At 46.9% G+C, this 14,033-nt stretch overlaps 1 protein-coding gene across 1 annotated transcript; it reads left to right on the forward strand.

Annotated features, from left to right (window-relative positions):
• The first annotated feature begins 2,077 nt into the window (after positions 1-2,077).
• LOC117547890 lies at positions 2,078-8,192 on the forward strand. The gene is made up of 4 exons (XM_034218803.1): positions 2,078-2,340; positions 5,127-5,983; positions 6,101-6,637; positions 8,176-8,192. The coding sequence occupies exons 1-4, from the start codon at positions 2,078-2,080 to the stop codon at positions 8,190-8,192; spliced, it is 1,674 nt and encodes a 557-aa protein (XP_034074694.1).
• Positions 8,193-14,033: the final 5,841 nt, after the last annotated feature.

The raw sequence follows: 14,033 nt of genomic DNA on the forward strand, positions 1-14,033 counted from the left end.
ATAATTCACTGTGGCTTATAGTGTGTGTTGCAACCCGGACCCGTTAGTGAGAGTACCGGGGTGAGAGTTCATTCATGCTAGCTGGTTACACAGAGCAGCTCATGTACTCACGTTGTCTGGATTAATAATAATAAAGTGTGGAAATCCATTCTGAATGCACTGCCTCTGACTCCCGTTCATCGGCTCTACACTGGTGACCCCAACGTTTTCGAGAAAGTTTCAGAAAACTCAATGAACATGGCTAGTAGCGATGTTTTTGAAAAGCTGCCGGAGTTTTGGGAGCATGCCGCTGCGGCGTGGTTTGCACACGTGGAGGCGCACTTCGCCTGCCGACAAGTCCGTGATGGGGATTTGAAATACTACCATGTAGTAGCAGCGCTGGGAAGCTCCACGTCATCCAGGTTGGTGGGATTTATCGGTGACTCCCCACACCATGGCAAATATGAGGCGATTAAGGCCCTTCTCCTTAAGACATTTAGTTTATCTGCTAAGGAGAGGGCCCGCCAGATTCTTGAAATTCAAGGCCTAGAGGATAGCAAGCCATCTCAGCTCATGGAGAAGATGCTAAATCTGCTAGGAGGGGAAGATCTCCGGATTTTATTCATGGAGACATTCCTACGCCACTTGCCTTCCCGTGTCCAGACGGCGCTAGCCAACACGCCCATTACGGAGCCCCGTGCATTGGCTGAAGACGGCGACCTTTTTTTCTTGCCCGGTGCAGAGGCGTTAGCTGTGATGCTCAGCGCCCCCACAACAGTCAAGAAGGCTTGGGGTAGACTGGACACGACAGCAGCAAGCCGACGTGGAGACAGGAGAGTGTTTTTACCACGCGCGGTTCGGGACCAGCGCAAAGAAGTGTGTCGCACCCTGCAGCTACAAGCCTCCGGGAAACGGAGGAGCCAGCGCTCGGTAGTGGCCCTGAGCGTTGGCGGGACGAGCAGGCTTCTCTTCGTCAGCGACAGAGTCTCGGGAAGTTTGTTTTTTTGTGACACGGGAGATCAACGGAGTGTAGTTCTAATGGCGGCCCCATTCGCACATACGGCGTGAGGCCTATGTGTTTGTGCATTGGAGGACAACGTTTCAACTGGGATTTTGTGACGGTAGACATTTCTTTTCCCCTCCTCGGGCGGATTTCTTATGTGCTCACGGACTCCTTGTGGACGTTAAAAAATAAACGCTTGGTTGATGCCTTGACGTTTTCCCCCCTCGTTTGTACACTTGGAAAGGCAGTTTACGACGAGCTGTCGGGCTCGCTGTCGGGAGCGGACATTTTTCTCAGGCTGTTGGCTGACTTTCCGGACCTGACGCTGCCCACCTTCTCCGCGCTCACCACCAAGCATGGGGTGGAGCACCACGTCACCACCGAAGGTCCCCCAGTCTACGCCAGGGCGGAGTTTTCAACCATGGAACGCCTGGGTATCGTCCGTCGTTCTGACAGTCCTTGGGCCTCGCCTCTACACGTTGTTCCCAAGCCGAACGGCGGTTGGCGCCCGTGTGGGGATTACCACCGCCTCAACGACGCCACAACGCCACGACACCTGACCGCACATTCAAGACTTTTCGGCACATCTGGCCGGTACGTCGGTGTTTTCGAAAGTGGACCTGGTGCGTGGTTACCACCAGGTGCCCATGCATCACCTGGACGTCCGTAAGACAGCAGTGATAACGCAGTTTGGACTCTTCGAGTTCCTGCGGATGCCTTTTGGGCTCAAGAACGCCGCCCAAATGTTCCAGCACCTGCCTGATGGATTCGGTGCTGCGGGACCTGCCGTTCGTGTTCGTCTAGCTGGACATACGCGTCGCCAGCGCTTCAGTGGAAGAGCACCTGTCACACCTCCGAGCCCTTTACACGAGGCTCAGCCAACACGGGTTGATCATCAATCCTGCAAAGTGCCAATTCGGGGTGTTTGATATTGACTTCCTCGGACACCGCGTCACCAAGGGCGGTGCAGCACCCCTGCCGGCGAAGGTGGAGGCTGTTGCGGCTTTTCTTCGCCCGCTCACAGCCCGGTCGCTCCGTGAGTTTCTGGGGATGGTGACTTTCTACCACCGTTTCATCGCCCGGGCCGCTTACATTATGCGGCCGCTGTATGAGGCTTTGAAGGCTACGACCCCCATCCAGGCGATCGACTGGACAGCAGAAGCTGAGTCTGCTTTCACGGAGGTCAAGACTGCGTTTGCTCAGGCGGCCCTGTTGGCACACCCATCATCCACGGCTCCCATCTCCATTACCACAGACGCATCGGACTATGCCGTTGGTGCAGTGCACGAACAGTGGGTGGAGGGCGCTTGGCAGCCACTCGCCTTTTTCAGCTACCAGCTAACACCCAGAGAACGCAAGTACAGCGCTTTTGACCGAGAGCTCCTTGGACTTTATTTGGCTGTGCGGCACTTCCGTTTTTTGCTGGAAGTGTGTGTGTTTACGGCGTTTGTCGACCACAAGCCGCTCACGTTCGCCATGTCTAAAGTGGCGGAGCCTTGGTCGGCACGCCAGCAGCGGCAGCTTTCCTACATCTCGGAGTTCACCACAGACAAGTCGAACCTGGTGGCAGATTTCCTCTCCAGAGTCGTTGTAGGAGCCAAAACGTTGATTTATTATTTGTATTATTTAATCATTTAATGTATGTAATGGAGTATAATTGATTGGTGTCAAGTGATCATGATCCGCAGCCACGGCTGGGCGGAGCGGCTGATTGGTGAGCTGTGATTGCCTCAGCTGGTTAAAAGAGTCCTGCTGATGATACTCTGGGTTCTAGTTTGGTTGTGAAGCCACACGGTTTTTTGACCGCTGCATTGCACTGCAGAGAAGGATAACTTGGAAATAAATATACCAAAAGAAAGGTGACTCTGAGTGATGTGTGAGCGCGTCGGCCAGGCGCTAAAACCAAAGAACAAAAGGAGCTTAAGAAAGGTGGAAAGAAGGCTCTTTTATTCGTCAAAAAACCCAGCTTGATGAGCGCTGGTCCGTGGAAACGTATGTTTTGAAAACAAGAACTCATAACAGCGTGTCAAATACTCGCCTTCGTTTTACTACGGATTCTACTTCCTAGAACGACGGTGTTATGAAACGTGAATGACTGAAGGCAACAATCACTCCTCCCCCAACTACATATGTAACGCGTCACTGCTGTGGAGCGTTCAAAGACTGTTGGAAACGTCTCAACTCAAGGCAAGACAATGAAAGTCCACAAACAATGAAGTAAAATTCAAAAGGAATAAACGTGTTGTCTTGAACAAAAATGGCAGACTTGGAAAGCTTGGAAAGTGACATTGACTGTGTGTATATGGAAAGGCTCAAACGACTGAAATCATCAAGGAGTGCAAAATTGGGTGCATTGACAAGGAAAATAAATGAAATCAGACAATTAATGGAAAATGTCTGCAATGTGGAACTGGTTAAGTCGAAAAGGGAAAGTGAGTTTACACAAAGAAATGGAACAGTTAAATGATTCTGTTCAAACTTTAATGTCCACTGAGGAGGAGAAAGAAATGGATCAGGATGAATGGTATAACCCCAAAGCAGCTGCCTTGGAAGAGTTTAATCAGGAGGTCTTAAACTGGATCGCTGATGCTCCTGTGTCCAATGTTGTCCAGACAAAAATAAAAGGACATACGAGTGTTGCACCTCGGGACAGTATTTCAAACGTAAAGAGTGTTCATTCACAAAGTTCAAGGAGATCCTCTCGGTCTTCTATCACATCTGCTAAAATAAAGTTGGAAAATAGAAATGCAGAATTGTTAGCACGAGCTGCTAGGCTGACTCAGAAGCAAGCACTGGAAAGGGAGGAAGCCGGTTTGAAGGAAAGAAAGGAACAGCTGGAACTTGAAAAAGATATTGCAGCAAACACTGCAAAATTAAAGGTAATCAAAAGAATGGAGGATTGTCATGCAGGCACGTACCAAGCAGGAGACAGAATGAATGAATATTTGGATCACTCACTGTTTGTGAGTACAGCATTAGAGCAAGAAAATGCTCATTTGAATGCTAACAAGCATACACCAAACATCAATAAAACTGCAAATGCCATTAATAGTGAAACACAATTCATACCACAACGTCCTGAAAGTTCAACTTCATCCAGCACGTCTTCTAGCAAGGGAGAGGGCAATATGAATAACTTAATAAGCATCATGGAAAAACAGACCATAATAACAGAAACAATGGTAAAGCAGCAGAAACTTTCTTCATTACCCCCGCTCAGCATTCCTACCTTCAACGGAAACCCTTTGGACTATCGGTCCTTCATAAGAGCATTTGAGCATGGTATTGAAGAGAAAACAGAAATCAGTAAGGACAGGCTTTACTTCTTGGAGCAATGCACTATTGGCCAACCAAGAGAGCTTGTGCGCAGTTGCCAATATATGCAATCTGACAAAGGATACACGGAAGCAAAAAGGTTGTTGAAGCATCATTATGGAGATGAATATCTTATCGCGACAGCCTACATCGACAAGGCTCTCAATTGGCCATCTATTAAACCTGAGGATCCACAAGCTTTAAAAACCTTTGCTGTGTTTCTGAATGGATGTCTCAATACAATGGATAGTGTGGAATACATGGAGGAAATGGATCACCCAATCAACATGCGAGCTGTTCTTTCTAAACTCCCATATAAGCTTAGAGAAAACTGGAGAGCTAAAGCTTGTAACATACAAGATGGAAACAACAGAAGAGTTAAGTTTGAAGATCTAGTGAAGTTTGTCGACCATCATGCTAGAATCCTTTCTCATCCAGTGTTCGGAAACTTAAAGGAAATTCCAAATACATCAGCAAAGACAAGCTACACATTCGTTCCTGCTACTCCCAGCGCAAGGTTCAAACCGAGATCTCCAGAGTTATATAAAAGTGGTTTTGCCACTAGTGTATCCCCATTACCTCAGAAAGAAAACTGTAACCGACACAGTGACACATCCCAATCAAACCGATGCATCTACTGTAAAGGAGAACACCATCTTTCTGCTTGCAATCAGATTCTCAAAAACACCCACAAAGAGAAGTTGGAATTCCTCAGAAGCAAAGGACTTTGCTTTGGATGTTTAGAAAAGGGCCACATGAGTAAAGGATGCAAACAAAGACATACCTGCAAAGAGTGCAATCTCACACACCCCACTCTGTTGCATTTCAGTAATATCGAGTCGAGCAAAGGAAAGGTAAAGACTGTTGCAAATGCTTTAGTGGATATGGATAAAGATGATTCACGGGAGGAGGATATTGGGGCCGGTGAGCCTGAAGGCACCCTGGCTATTGTTCCTGTGAAGGTGAAAACAAAACAGGGTAATACCATCATAACAACATACGCCTTTCTGGACCCAGGTAGTACGGCTACCTTTTGCACAGAGTCCATTCTACAGCAGCTTCAAGTGACTGGACGCAACACGAAGATACTCTTACGAACAATGAATAAAGAGGAGTCAGTTAAAACATCTGTTGCATGTGACCTTGAAATATGTGGTCTAGAAAGTAACCAGTATGTAGCACTTCCACCTGTTTATTCACAAAAGAAAATACCAGTACGAAAGGCAAATATTCCCTCTCAGGAGGATGTGGGACAATGGGAATACCTGAAAGAGGTCAATATACCACAAATTGATGCAGAGGTTGGCTTGCTAATTGGGTGCAACGTGCCAAAAGCTCTAGAGCCATGCAAAGTCATAAACAGCCAAGGGAATGGCCCGTACGCTGTTAAGACCATTTTAGGTTGGACAATAAATGGACCTCTAGGAAGGTCAGATACGACTCGTTGGATTAAGCCAGTCGTTACAGCAAACAGAATTTCTGTTGTGGAAATCGAGGAATTGTTGAAGCAGCAAGTGAAGCTGGACTTTCCAGAACATCAACACAAGGAGCGTCTGGAAATGTCAAGAGAGGATCACAAGTTCATGGAAAGTGTCTCTAATTCTGTCAAGTTAGTAGACGGACACTACAGTATTGGACTGCCATTAAAGGAAAAAGGACTTGATTTTCCCAATAATAGACGTGTTGCTGAACAAAGAGCTTTGAACCTAAAAAGAAAATTCCAACAAAACAACAAATTCTACAAGGAGTACAAAGAGTTCATGGCGGATGTTGTTGATAAAGGTTTTGCCATCAGAATGACACCTGAACAAAAAGACAAGGCAAATCAAAGCAAAAGGAGCTGGTATATTCCACACCACGGCGTGTACCATCCAAAAAAGCGTAAACTGAGGGTGGTTTTTGATTGCGGTGCAACTTACCAGGGCACATCTCTGAATGCTCGTCTTCTCCAAGGCCCAGATTTAACCAACAGTCTTATTGGTGTCCTTACAAGATTCCGGCAGAAGAACATTGCATTCATGGCAGATATTGAAGCCATGTTCCATCAGGTCAAGGTGCCAGAGGAAGACTCAGATCTTCTCACATTCTTGTGGTGGCCCGATGGAGATCTCAGTAGTGAGCTAGAAGAGTACCAAATGGTTGTACACATCTTTGGAGCAACATCCTCGCCTAGTTGTGCCAACTTTGCCCTACAACAGTGTGCAAGAGACAATGTGGATGACTTTAGCCCAGAGGCTGTCTCTTCGATGCTAAGAAATTTTTATGTGGACCATTGCCTAAAATCAATGGAAGACGAGAGGAAGGCAGTGATAATCGCTCACGAACTTAAAACCCTGTGCAGTAAGGGTGGTTTCAAGTTAAACAAATGGGTAATCAACAGCAGAGCTCTACTACAAACAATACCAGAGGAAAGTAGATCAAAGGAAATCAAGGATCTGGATCTGGATAAAAGTACCCTACCTGTTGAAAGAGCTCTCGGAGTTCAGTGGTGCACGGAAACGGACTCATTCCATTTCAAATGTACTCCTCAGGTTAAACCACTTACCAGGAGAGGTATTCTGTCAGTAGTGAGCTCTATATTTGATCCGCTGGGTATGTTGTCCCCTGTGATCCTCCCTGCAAAGCAAATCTTGCAAACATTAACAGGAATAAGACTAGGATGGGACGAAAATATTCCTGAAGAATGTAAGGAACAGTGGTTGAGCTGGCTACACCACTTGCAATTACTGAGAGACTTCAAAGTCAAAAGATGCATCACACCACTCAACTTTGGAGATCCAGTCTCAGCTCAGCTTCACCACTTTGGAGATGCTAGTGAAAGTGGTTACGGAACAGTATCTTACCTTCGCCTGATGAACAAAGCAAACGCAGTTCATTGTTCCTTTATCATGGGTAAGGCCAGAGTAGTTCCACTCAAACCTGTGACCATCCCAAGAATGGAGCTTACCGCTGCCACTGTAGCCGTCCGGATGGACCGAATGTTACAGGAAGAGTTGGAGCTTAAACTCCAGCCATCCGTGTTTTGGACTGACAGCACGTCTGTGTTGAAGTACATACAAAATGAAACTACAAGATTCCACACCTTCGTCGCCAACAGAGTCGCAGTCATTCGATCTGCTTCAGAGACTTCCCAATGGAGGTATGTTAATGGTTGCCTGAATCCAGCTGACTGTGTATCAAGGGGAATCTCTGTAAGTCGCTTTCTGAGAGATGAAACCTGGTTAAGGGGACCAGAGTTCCTTAGTCTCCCTGAGCATCAGTGGCCTAAATCTCCAGATTTGACTAACAGCCAGCGACCCTGAAGTCAAAGTTTTTGCCGTAAGTCTCAACCCCATGGAAGAAAGCTCTAGTACAGTGAACAAGTTGCTCACTTACTATTCCCACTGGCATCGCCTGAAAAAAGCTGTGGTCTGGATGCTACGCATAAAATCCGCTCTGATGGCGAGGGCAAAAATGGATTTGAAGGAAAAGAGAGCAAAACATGAAAAAGGACCTCTCACTGTTGAAAACTTGGAGGAAGCGGAAGCTGCCATAATTCAGTTTTGTCAGTCCGCTTCATTTAAGGATGAGATAACTGCGCTAAAGAAAGGACTTGCAGTCAAAAGGAGCAGTCATCTTCACAAACTGGCACCCATTCTGCAGAACAACTTGGTAAAAGTTGGCGGAAGGTTATCGAAATCCGCAATGCCAGCCGAAGCCAAAAGCCCAATTATCTTACCTGCAAACAATCATGTGACTCAACTCCTCATCAGACATGTCCATGAGAACATAGGGCACAGTGGAAGGAGTCATACTCTGTCAGGTTTAAGGCAGAAATATTGGATTCCTGGAGGAAATTCTGCAATCCGAAAAATCCTCTCTAAATGTGTAACCTGCAGGAAACTCAGTGGTGTAAAAGGTCAGCAATTCATGGCAGACTTGCCGGAAGAAAGAGTTACCCCTGATGATCCGCCCTTCACAAACGTGGGCGTGGATTTCTTTGGCCCATTTGAGTTGAAACAGAGAAGAGCCACAGTTAAAAGATACGGTGTAATTTTTACCTGTCTAAACATCAGAGCAGTTCACCTTGAACTTGCACACAGTCTCAACACTGACTCTTGCATTAATGCCATCAGGAGATTTATTGCAAGAAGAGGCCCTGTCAAGGTCATGAGGTCAGACAACGGAACCAATTTGGTTAGAGCTGAACGTGAACTAAAAGAAGCAATACAAGAGTTAAACCACACACAAATCCAGAACAAGCTTCTTAAAGAGGAAGTAAAGTGGATATTTAACCCACCAGCAGGCTCCCACCACGGAGGAATCTGGGAAAGACAAATCAGAACCGTCAGACGCATTCTCAGTGCCCTCACGCAAGAACAGAAGCTTGACGAGGAAGGACTTGCCACACTTTTCTGCGAAGTGGAGGCGATCATAAATGATCGACCCATAACGACTGTTTCCAACGACCCTGGAGATTTAGAGCCCCTCACTCCAAATCACCTTTTGCTGCTCAAATCAAAACCATTTCTTCCGCCTGGTGTCTTCAATCCGAGCGACTGCCACGGGAAGAGAAGATGGCGCCAAATTCAGTACATGGCCAACTTATTTTGGAAGCGATGGACCAAGGAATACCTACCGGAACTCCAAATAAGGCAAAAGTGGAACAGGAAAAGGAGGAATTTCGCAACAGGGGACATTGTCCTTATCGTCGACGAAAATGCTCCAAGAAATTCCTGGCTCATGGGACGAATAACGCAAGTCTTGCCAGACTCGAGAGGTTTTGTACGACAAGTGGAAGTACAGACAAAAACCAGCACACTCCGTCGACCCATCACAAAGCTGTTACTGCTGGTCGAGTCCCAAAATGAGCTCTAGCCCCCTTCCCCTCTTGCACCCACACAAGCACATTTACACACACGGACTCATGTGTTAATACACATTCGCCCTACAAAGGGTCAGAAGCCCTGAACAAATGTTTTGTATTGGCTCTCCATTTTATGTTTATTAGTAATTGTCATGTGTGATTCCATAACAATTAGGGGCCGGAGTGTAGGAGCCAAAACGTTGATTTATTATTTGTATTATTTAATCATTTAATGTATGTAATGGAGTATAATTGATTGGTGTTAAGTGATCATGATCCGCAGCCACGGCTGGGCGGAGCGGCTGATTGGTGCTGTGATTGCCTCAGCTGGTTAAAAGAGTCCTGCTGATGATACTCTGGGTTCTAGTTTGGTTGTGAAGCCACACGGTTTTTTGACCGCTGCATTGCACTGCAGAGAAGGATAACTTGGAAATAAATATACCAAAAGAAAGGTGACTGAGTGATGTGTGAGCGCGTCGGCCAGGCGCTAAAACCAAAGAACAAAAGGAGCTTAAGAAAGGTGGAAAGAAGGCTCTTTTAGTCGTCATCGGAGCCGTCCAGTTGGGCCTGGACTATACTCGCATGGCGGCGGACCAGGTCACAGACCCTGGCGTCCAGGCTCTGAAGGTGGAGGGCGCGGGGCTGCGCTTGGAGGACGTGGTGTTCGGCGACGCGGGCGTTACCCTCCTGTGTGACGTTTCCACGGGCCTGTCGCGGCCGTGAAGTTCGTCTGGCAAGGGCTGAAAAAGGACGTGAGGACTTGGGCTGGTGAGTGCGTGACTTGTCAGCGCGCTAAGGTGCACCGCCACACGAAGGCCCCTTTGGAGCGTTTCCTGGTGCCTGAGAGGTGGTTTGACCACGTCAACATCGACCTGGTTGGTCCATTGCCCTCCTCTCAGTGCTTTTCCTACCTCCTCACCATGGTGAACAGGACGACCCGTTGGCCGGAGGTGGTTCCTCTCATGTCGACATCAGCCGCAGACATTGCCAGGGCTTTCATTGCGACGTGGGTGTGTCCTTTTGGCACCCCGTCAGACATTTCCTCGGACAGGGGCTCTCAGTTCACGTCCGAGCTCTGGAACGCCTAGTCGAGTGGTATGGGGGTTAAGCTGCACAGGACTACCGCTTATCACCCTCAGGCTAACGGCCTCTGTGAGCGGTTCCATCGCTCCATGAAGACGGCCCTCAAGGCCGGCCTCACGGACGGCCTCACGGACGGGAATTGGGTCGAGAAGCTGCCCTGGGTGATGTTGGGCCTGAGGACGGCGCCTAAAGAGGACCTGCAGTGCTCTATGGCTTAGATCAGTGGTTCTCAAAGTGGGGTCCGTGGCACTCTGCCAGGGGGTCCGTGAAAAGTTTTCAGATTCATTAATTTAAATTATCATGATATCATTTTTTTTTCATTTTTTTTTTTTTTTCAACAAATAATCTTTTTTTTTTTTAATCTAAAATATTTCATAGATTACGTTCAAATCTAACAAATAGATACATTTAAAAATCAAGCGCGTTACCGTGGAAACAACAATAACTGTTACGTCAGTCAAAGAGCGCCGCTGCAAGCACACCAACGGTGTTTCAGGGCCGGTTCGGAGCTGGAGCTTGAAAAGCACCGGGTTTTCCTGTTCACACCGCAGCGGAGCAGCCTCTTAGCTCCGGAATCCGGTTCGTTTCAAGCACCAAAAAATTGTCCGGCCAGAGCAAAAGCACCACATACGTCACGCTTACGTCGAGGCGGGGGCAGGGGCAGAGACAGATCAACTCCTGAACAACAATTTAAAACACATTTCCTACATGTCTACACCACCTTGCCCTCTTTGGATTTAATCAAGAAACATTAACCCTGTTAATGTTAACCAAAACTGTAAAATTATGTTATATTACTAAAAACGTATTATTGGGAATCGCGAGAAGTTTCAGAGCGACAGAGACACAGAACGTCACCGTAACCATGGTAACTCACTCTCACTCCTGCCTGGTGCGCATGGCGCGAGAGGAGAGGGAGAGACGCAGAAGTGAGACTGATTACTTTGTGCAACATGCATGGGAATAAGTTACAATATAATACATTTGTGTATATTTCTCGCTATTCAGATGGTCATGGTGCTGCTGTTGCGCAATGTGCAGAAGTGTCTTCTTTTCGCACCATGACATTATCAGTTATGAATTTGTTTTTCACTGCTTGAGAAAACGGACTTGTGGCTGAGAGCGTGTGAAAAATGTCAATTGTGTGAGAGTCGGCAGCCCTGTGAACTCGCTTGACATTATTATGTATGAAACTGCCAATCAGATTTATTTACTTATTAATCGAAGGTGCCGGAACGCTGTTCTGGATCGTTCCGGCCCACTTTAACCCCTGTGTATGTGTATGTGTGTGTGTGTGTGTGTGTGTGTGTGTGTGTGTGTGTGTGGGTGTGTGTGTGTGTGTGTGTGTGTGTGTGTGTGTGTGTGTGTGTGTGTGTGTGTGTGTGTGTGTGTGGTGTGTGTGTGTGTGGTGTGTGTGTGTGTGTGTGTGTGTGTGTGTGGTGTGTGTGGTGTGTGTGTGTGTGTGTGTGTGTGTGTGTGTGTGTGTGTGTGTTGTGTGTGTGTGTGTGTGTGTGGTGTGTGTGTTGTGTGTGTGTGTGTGTGTGTGTGTGTGTGTGTGTGTGTGTGTGTGTGTGTTCTGAAATGCACTTCAAATGATCACTTTTCTCTTGATTCCCTTTGATATTTCTTTAGGTTACTTGCAGCTAATTGATTGATTGTTTTATGGGTATTCTGTGTTGAGATGGTGCAAATATTTTTAATACATATCCAATATCTTTCTAATACATTTCTCTTGTGTTGTTCTTTCACATAACTAAGACTATAGAAGTGTAAAAAATAGGCTACGTCAGATTATTCCAAGGGACATACAAGTCAAATCAAGTACATTTTTATTTATATAGCCCAAAATCACAAATCAGAATGAGGGGGTCCTTGGTGTATTCTCTATCTTGTAAGGGGTCCTTAGCTGAAAAACAATTGAGAACCTCTGGCTTATATGGTATACGGTCAGCCGCTGAGGGTTCCTGGGGATTTCCTCCCTAATGCATCGGCGACAGCCCAGCGGGCTTTCCTGCAGGACGTCGCTGGGTCTTTGCTCCGGTCCCTACTACTCAGCACGGTACTCAAGTGTGCCGGGTTCCCGCGGAGCTCCGCTCGGCGGGGCACGTATTTATCCGGCACGACGTGCACAGAGGCCCCCTACAACCCCCTTACGATGGACCTTTCCGTGTTTTGGAGCACGGGGACAAGCACCTGGTGGTCGACCTGGGTGGCAAAGCCGAGCACGTCTCGGTGGACCGGGTGAAGGCTGCTCACCTGGACTTAGACCAGCCGGTGGTTCTGGCTCGACCTCCGCGACGAGGACGCCCCCCGGCCTCGACGCCTGTCACAGAATTGGGGCCTGCGGCTCCGGTCCCATCTCTTCCAGCGGCCGCCCCTTCAGAGGTCGCCTCCCCGGCTCCCGTTCTTCGGAGTCGGGGTGGTCGGCTTGTCGTTCCTCCCCGCCGCACAGACTTTGTGTACGAGTGAATTCTGGGGGGGCTTGTGTGGTGACAGTTACGGGACATAATTCACTGTGGCTTATAGTGTGTGTTGCAACCCGGACCCGTTAGTGAGGGTACCGGCGTGAGAGTTCATTCATGCTAGCTGGTTACACAGAGCAGCTCACTCACGTTGTCTGGATTAATAATAATAAAGTGTGGAAATCCATTCTGAATGCACTGCCTCTGACTCCCGTTCATCGACTCTACCTTTAAACACTTCCTTCTTTAATTTTGAAATTGTACACAATTGAATCCACCTACAATGTTATGTAATGTATTTATGTTATTACTACGTGTTCAGGTTATATGATTTTTTTCTTCTTTTTTTGTCAGGTCCAACTGTTGAGGCGGAGATGATGGCTTTCTGTCATTTAAGATGAGTTGCCCTTTATACATAGTCACCTAGTCTCCTCTGGTCTGGACTCATCTCCTTGTATACTGTCATTCCACAACTGACCTAAAAATGCACCTTGGAACTGCTCACATCATTCTGTTAAGATGAGCATTAAGCAGCCACCCGGTGCTCTCAAAATACTTTACAAGAGTCACTGTGCACACAAGTTTCAACAGCCCCGAGCTGTTTGTCTTAGGAACCCCTGGGAACCACTTCGATAGATTCAAGTTCTCTTCAGCTAAATAGATTGGCGGAGGGCTGCAGTTAATCTCATGACTGATGTATCTTCTCGGCCGCTGGTCACAGTAGCATCAATGGTCGGCAGACAGATCAAAGCATTCCTCTGTTATTCAAAGTGAGAAGCCTTAGACCTGCAGTGAATACTATTCTCATTTTATAGACACATAACATGTATGTAAACTTGAAATGATTGTTAAGCCTTTTTTTATAGGTTGATGTTAATCATTGTGAGTGGTTTTACTGAAGCAGACAAACTTCAAAGCGTACTTATCACATGTTAGGCGACAAACTGCTTTTGAAGGAAAATAGCTAATTCATCTGTGTGTGTACAGTATGTGAGTGTGTGTTACATATATGTAACATAGGAACTGTTGAAAAAATATATATGCATGTCCCTTCTCTTTGTGTGTATGAGGAACATGCATGTTTCCTGTGTGTAGGCATTCATAAGAGAGATTAGTCTTATTCAGCTTGTATTCACCCACATCATTATTTTGTTCTAATACACACAAATTAATCCGAACTTGATACATTTCCACCTGTCCACCCATCTTGTTCTACTTGCAAAGACATGTGTTAGCCCTTGTTACAGGCCTAGTATCTATTTTCTGTGTGAGCAGATCAATGCTAGACAGGTAGGAGACCTGAATGAAATGCTAATGCTAATCCTATTAACATTCCAGGCATGCC

Source organism: Gymnodraco acuticeps, unplaced genomic scaffold (assembly GCF_902827175.1).
Source record: "Gymnodraco acuticeps unplaced genomic scaffold, fGymAcu1.1, whole genome shotgun sequence".
Taxonomy (NCBI): domain Eukaryota; kingdom Metazoa; phylum Chordata; class Actinopteri; order Perciformes; family Bathydraconidae; genus Gymnodraco; species Gymnodraco acuticeps.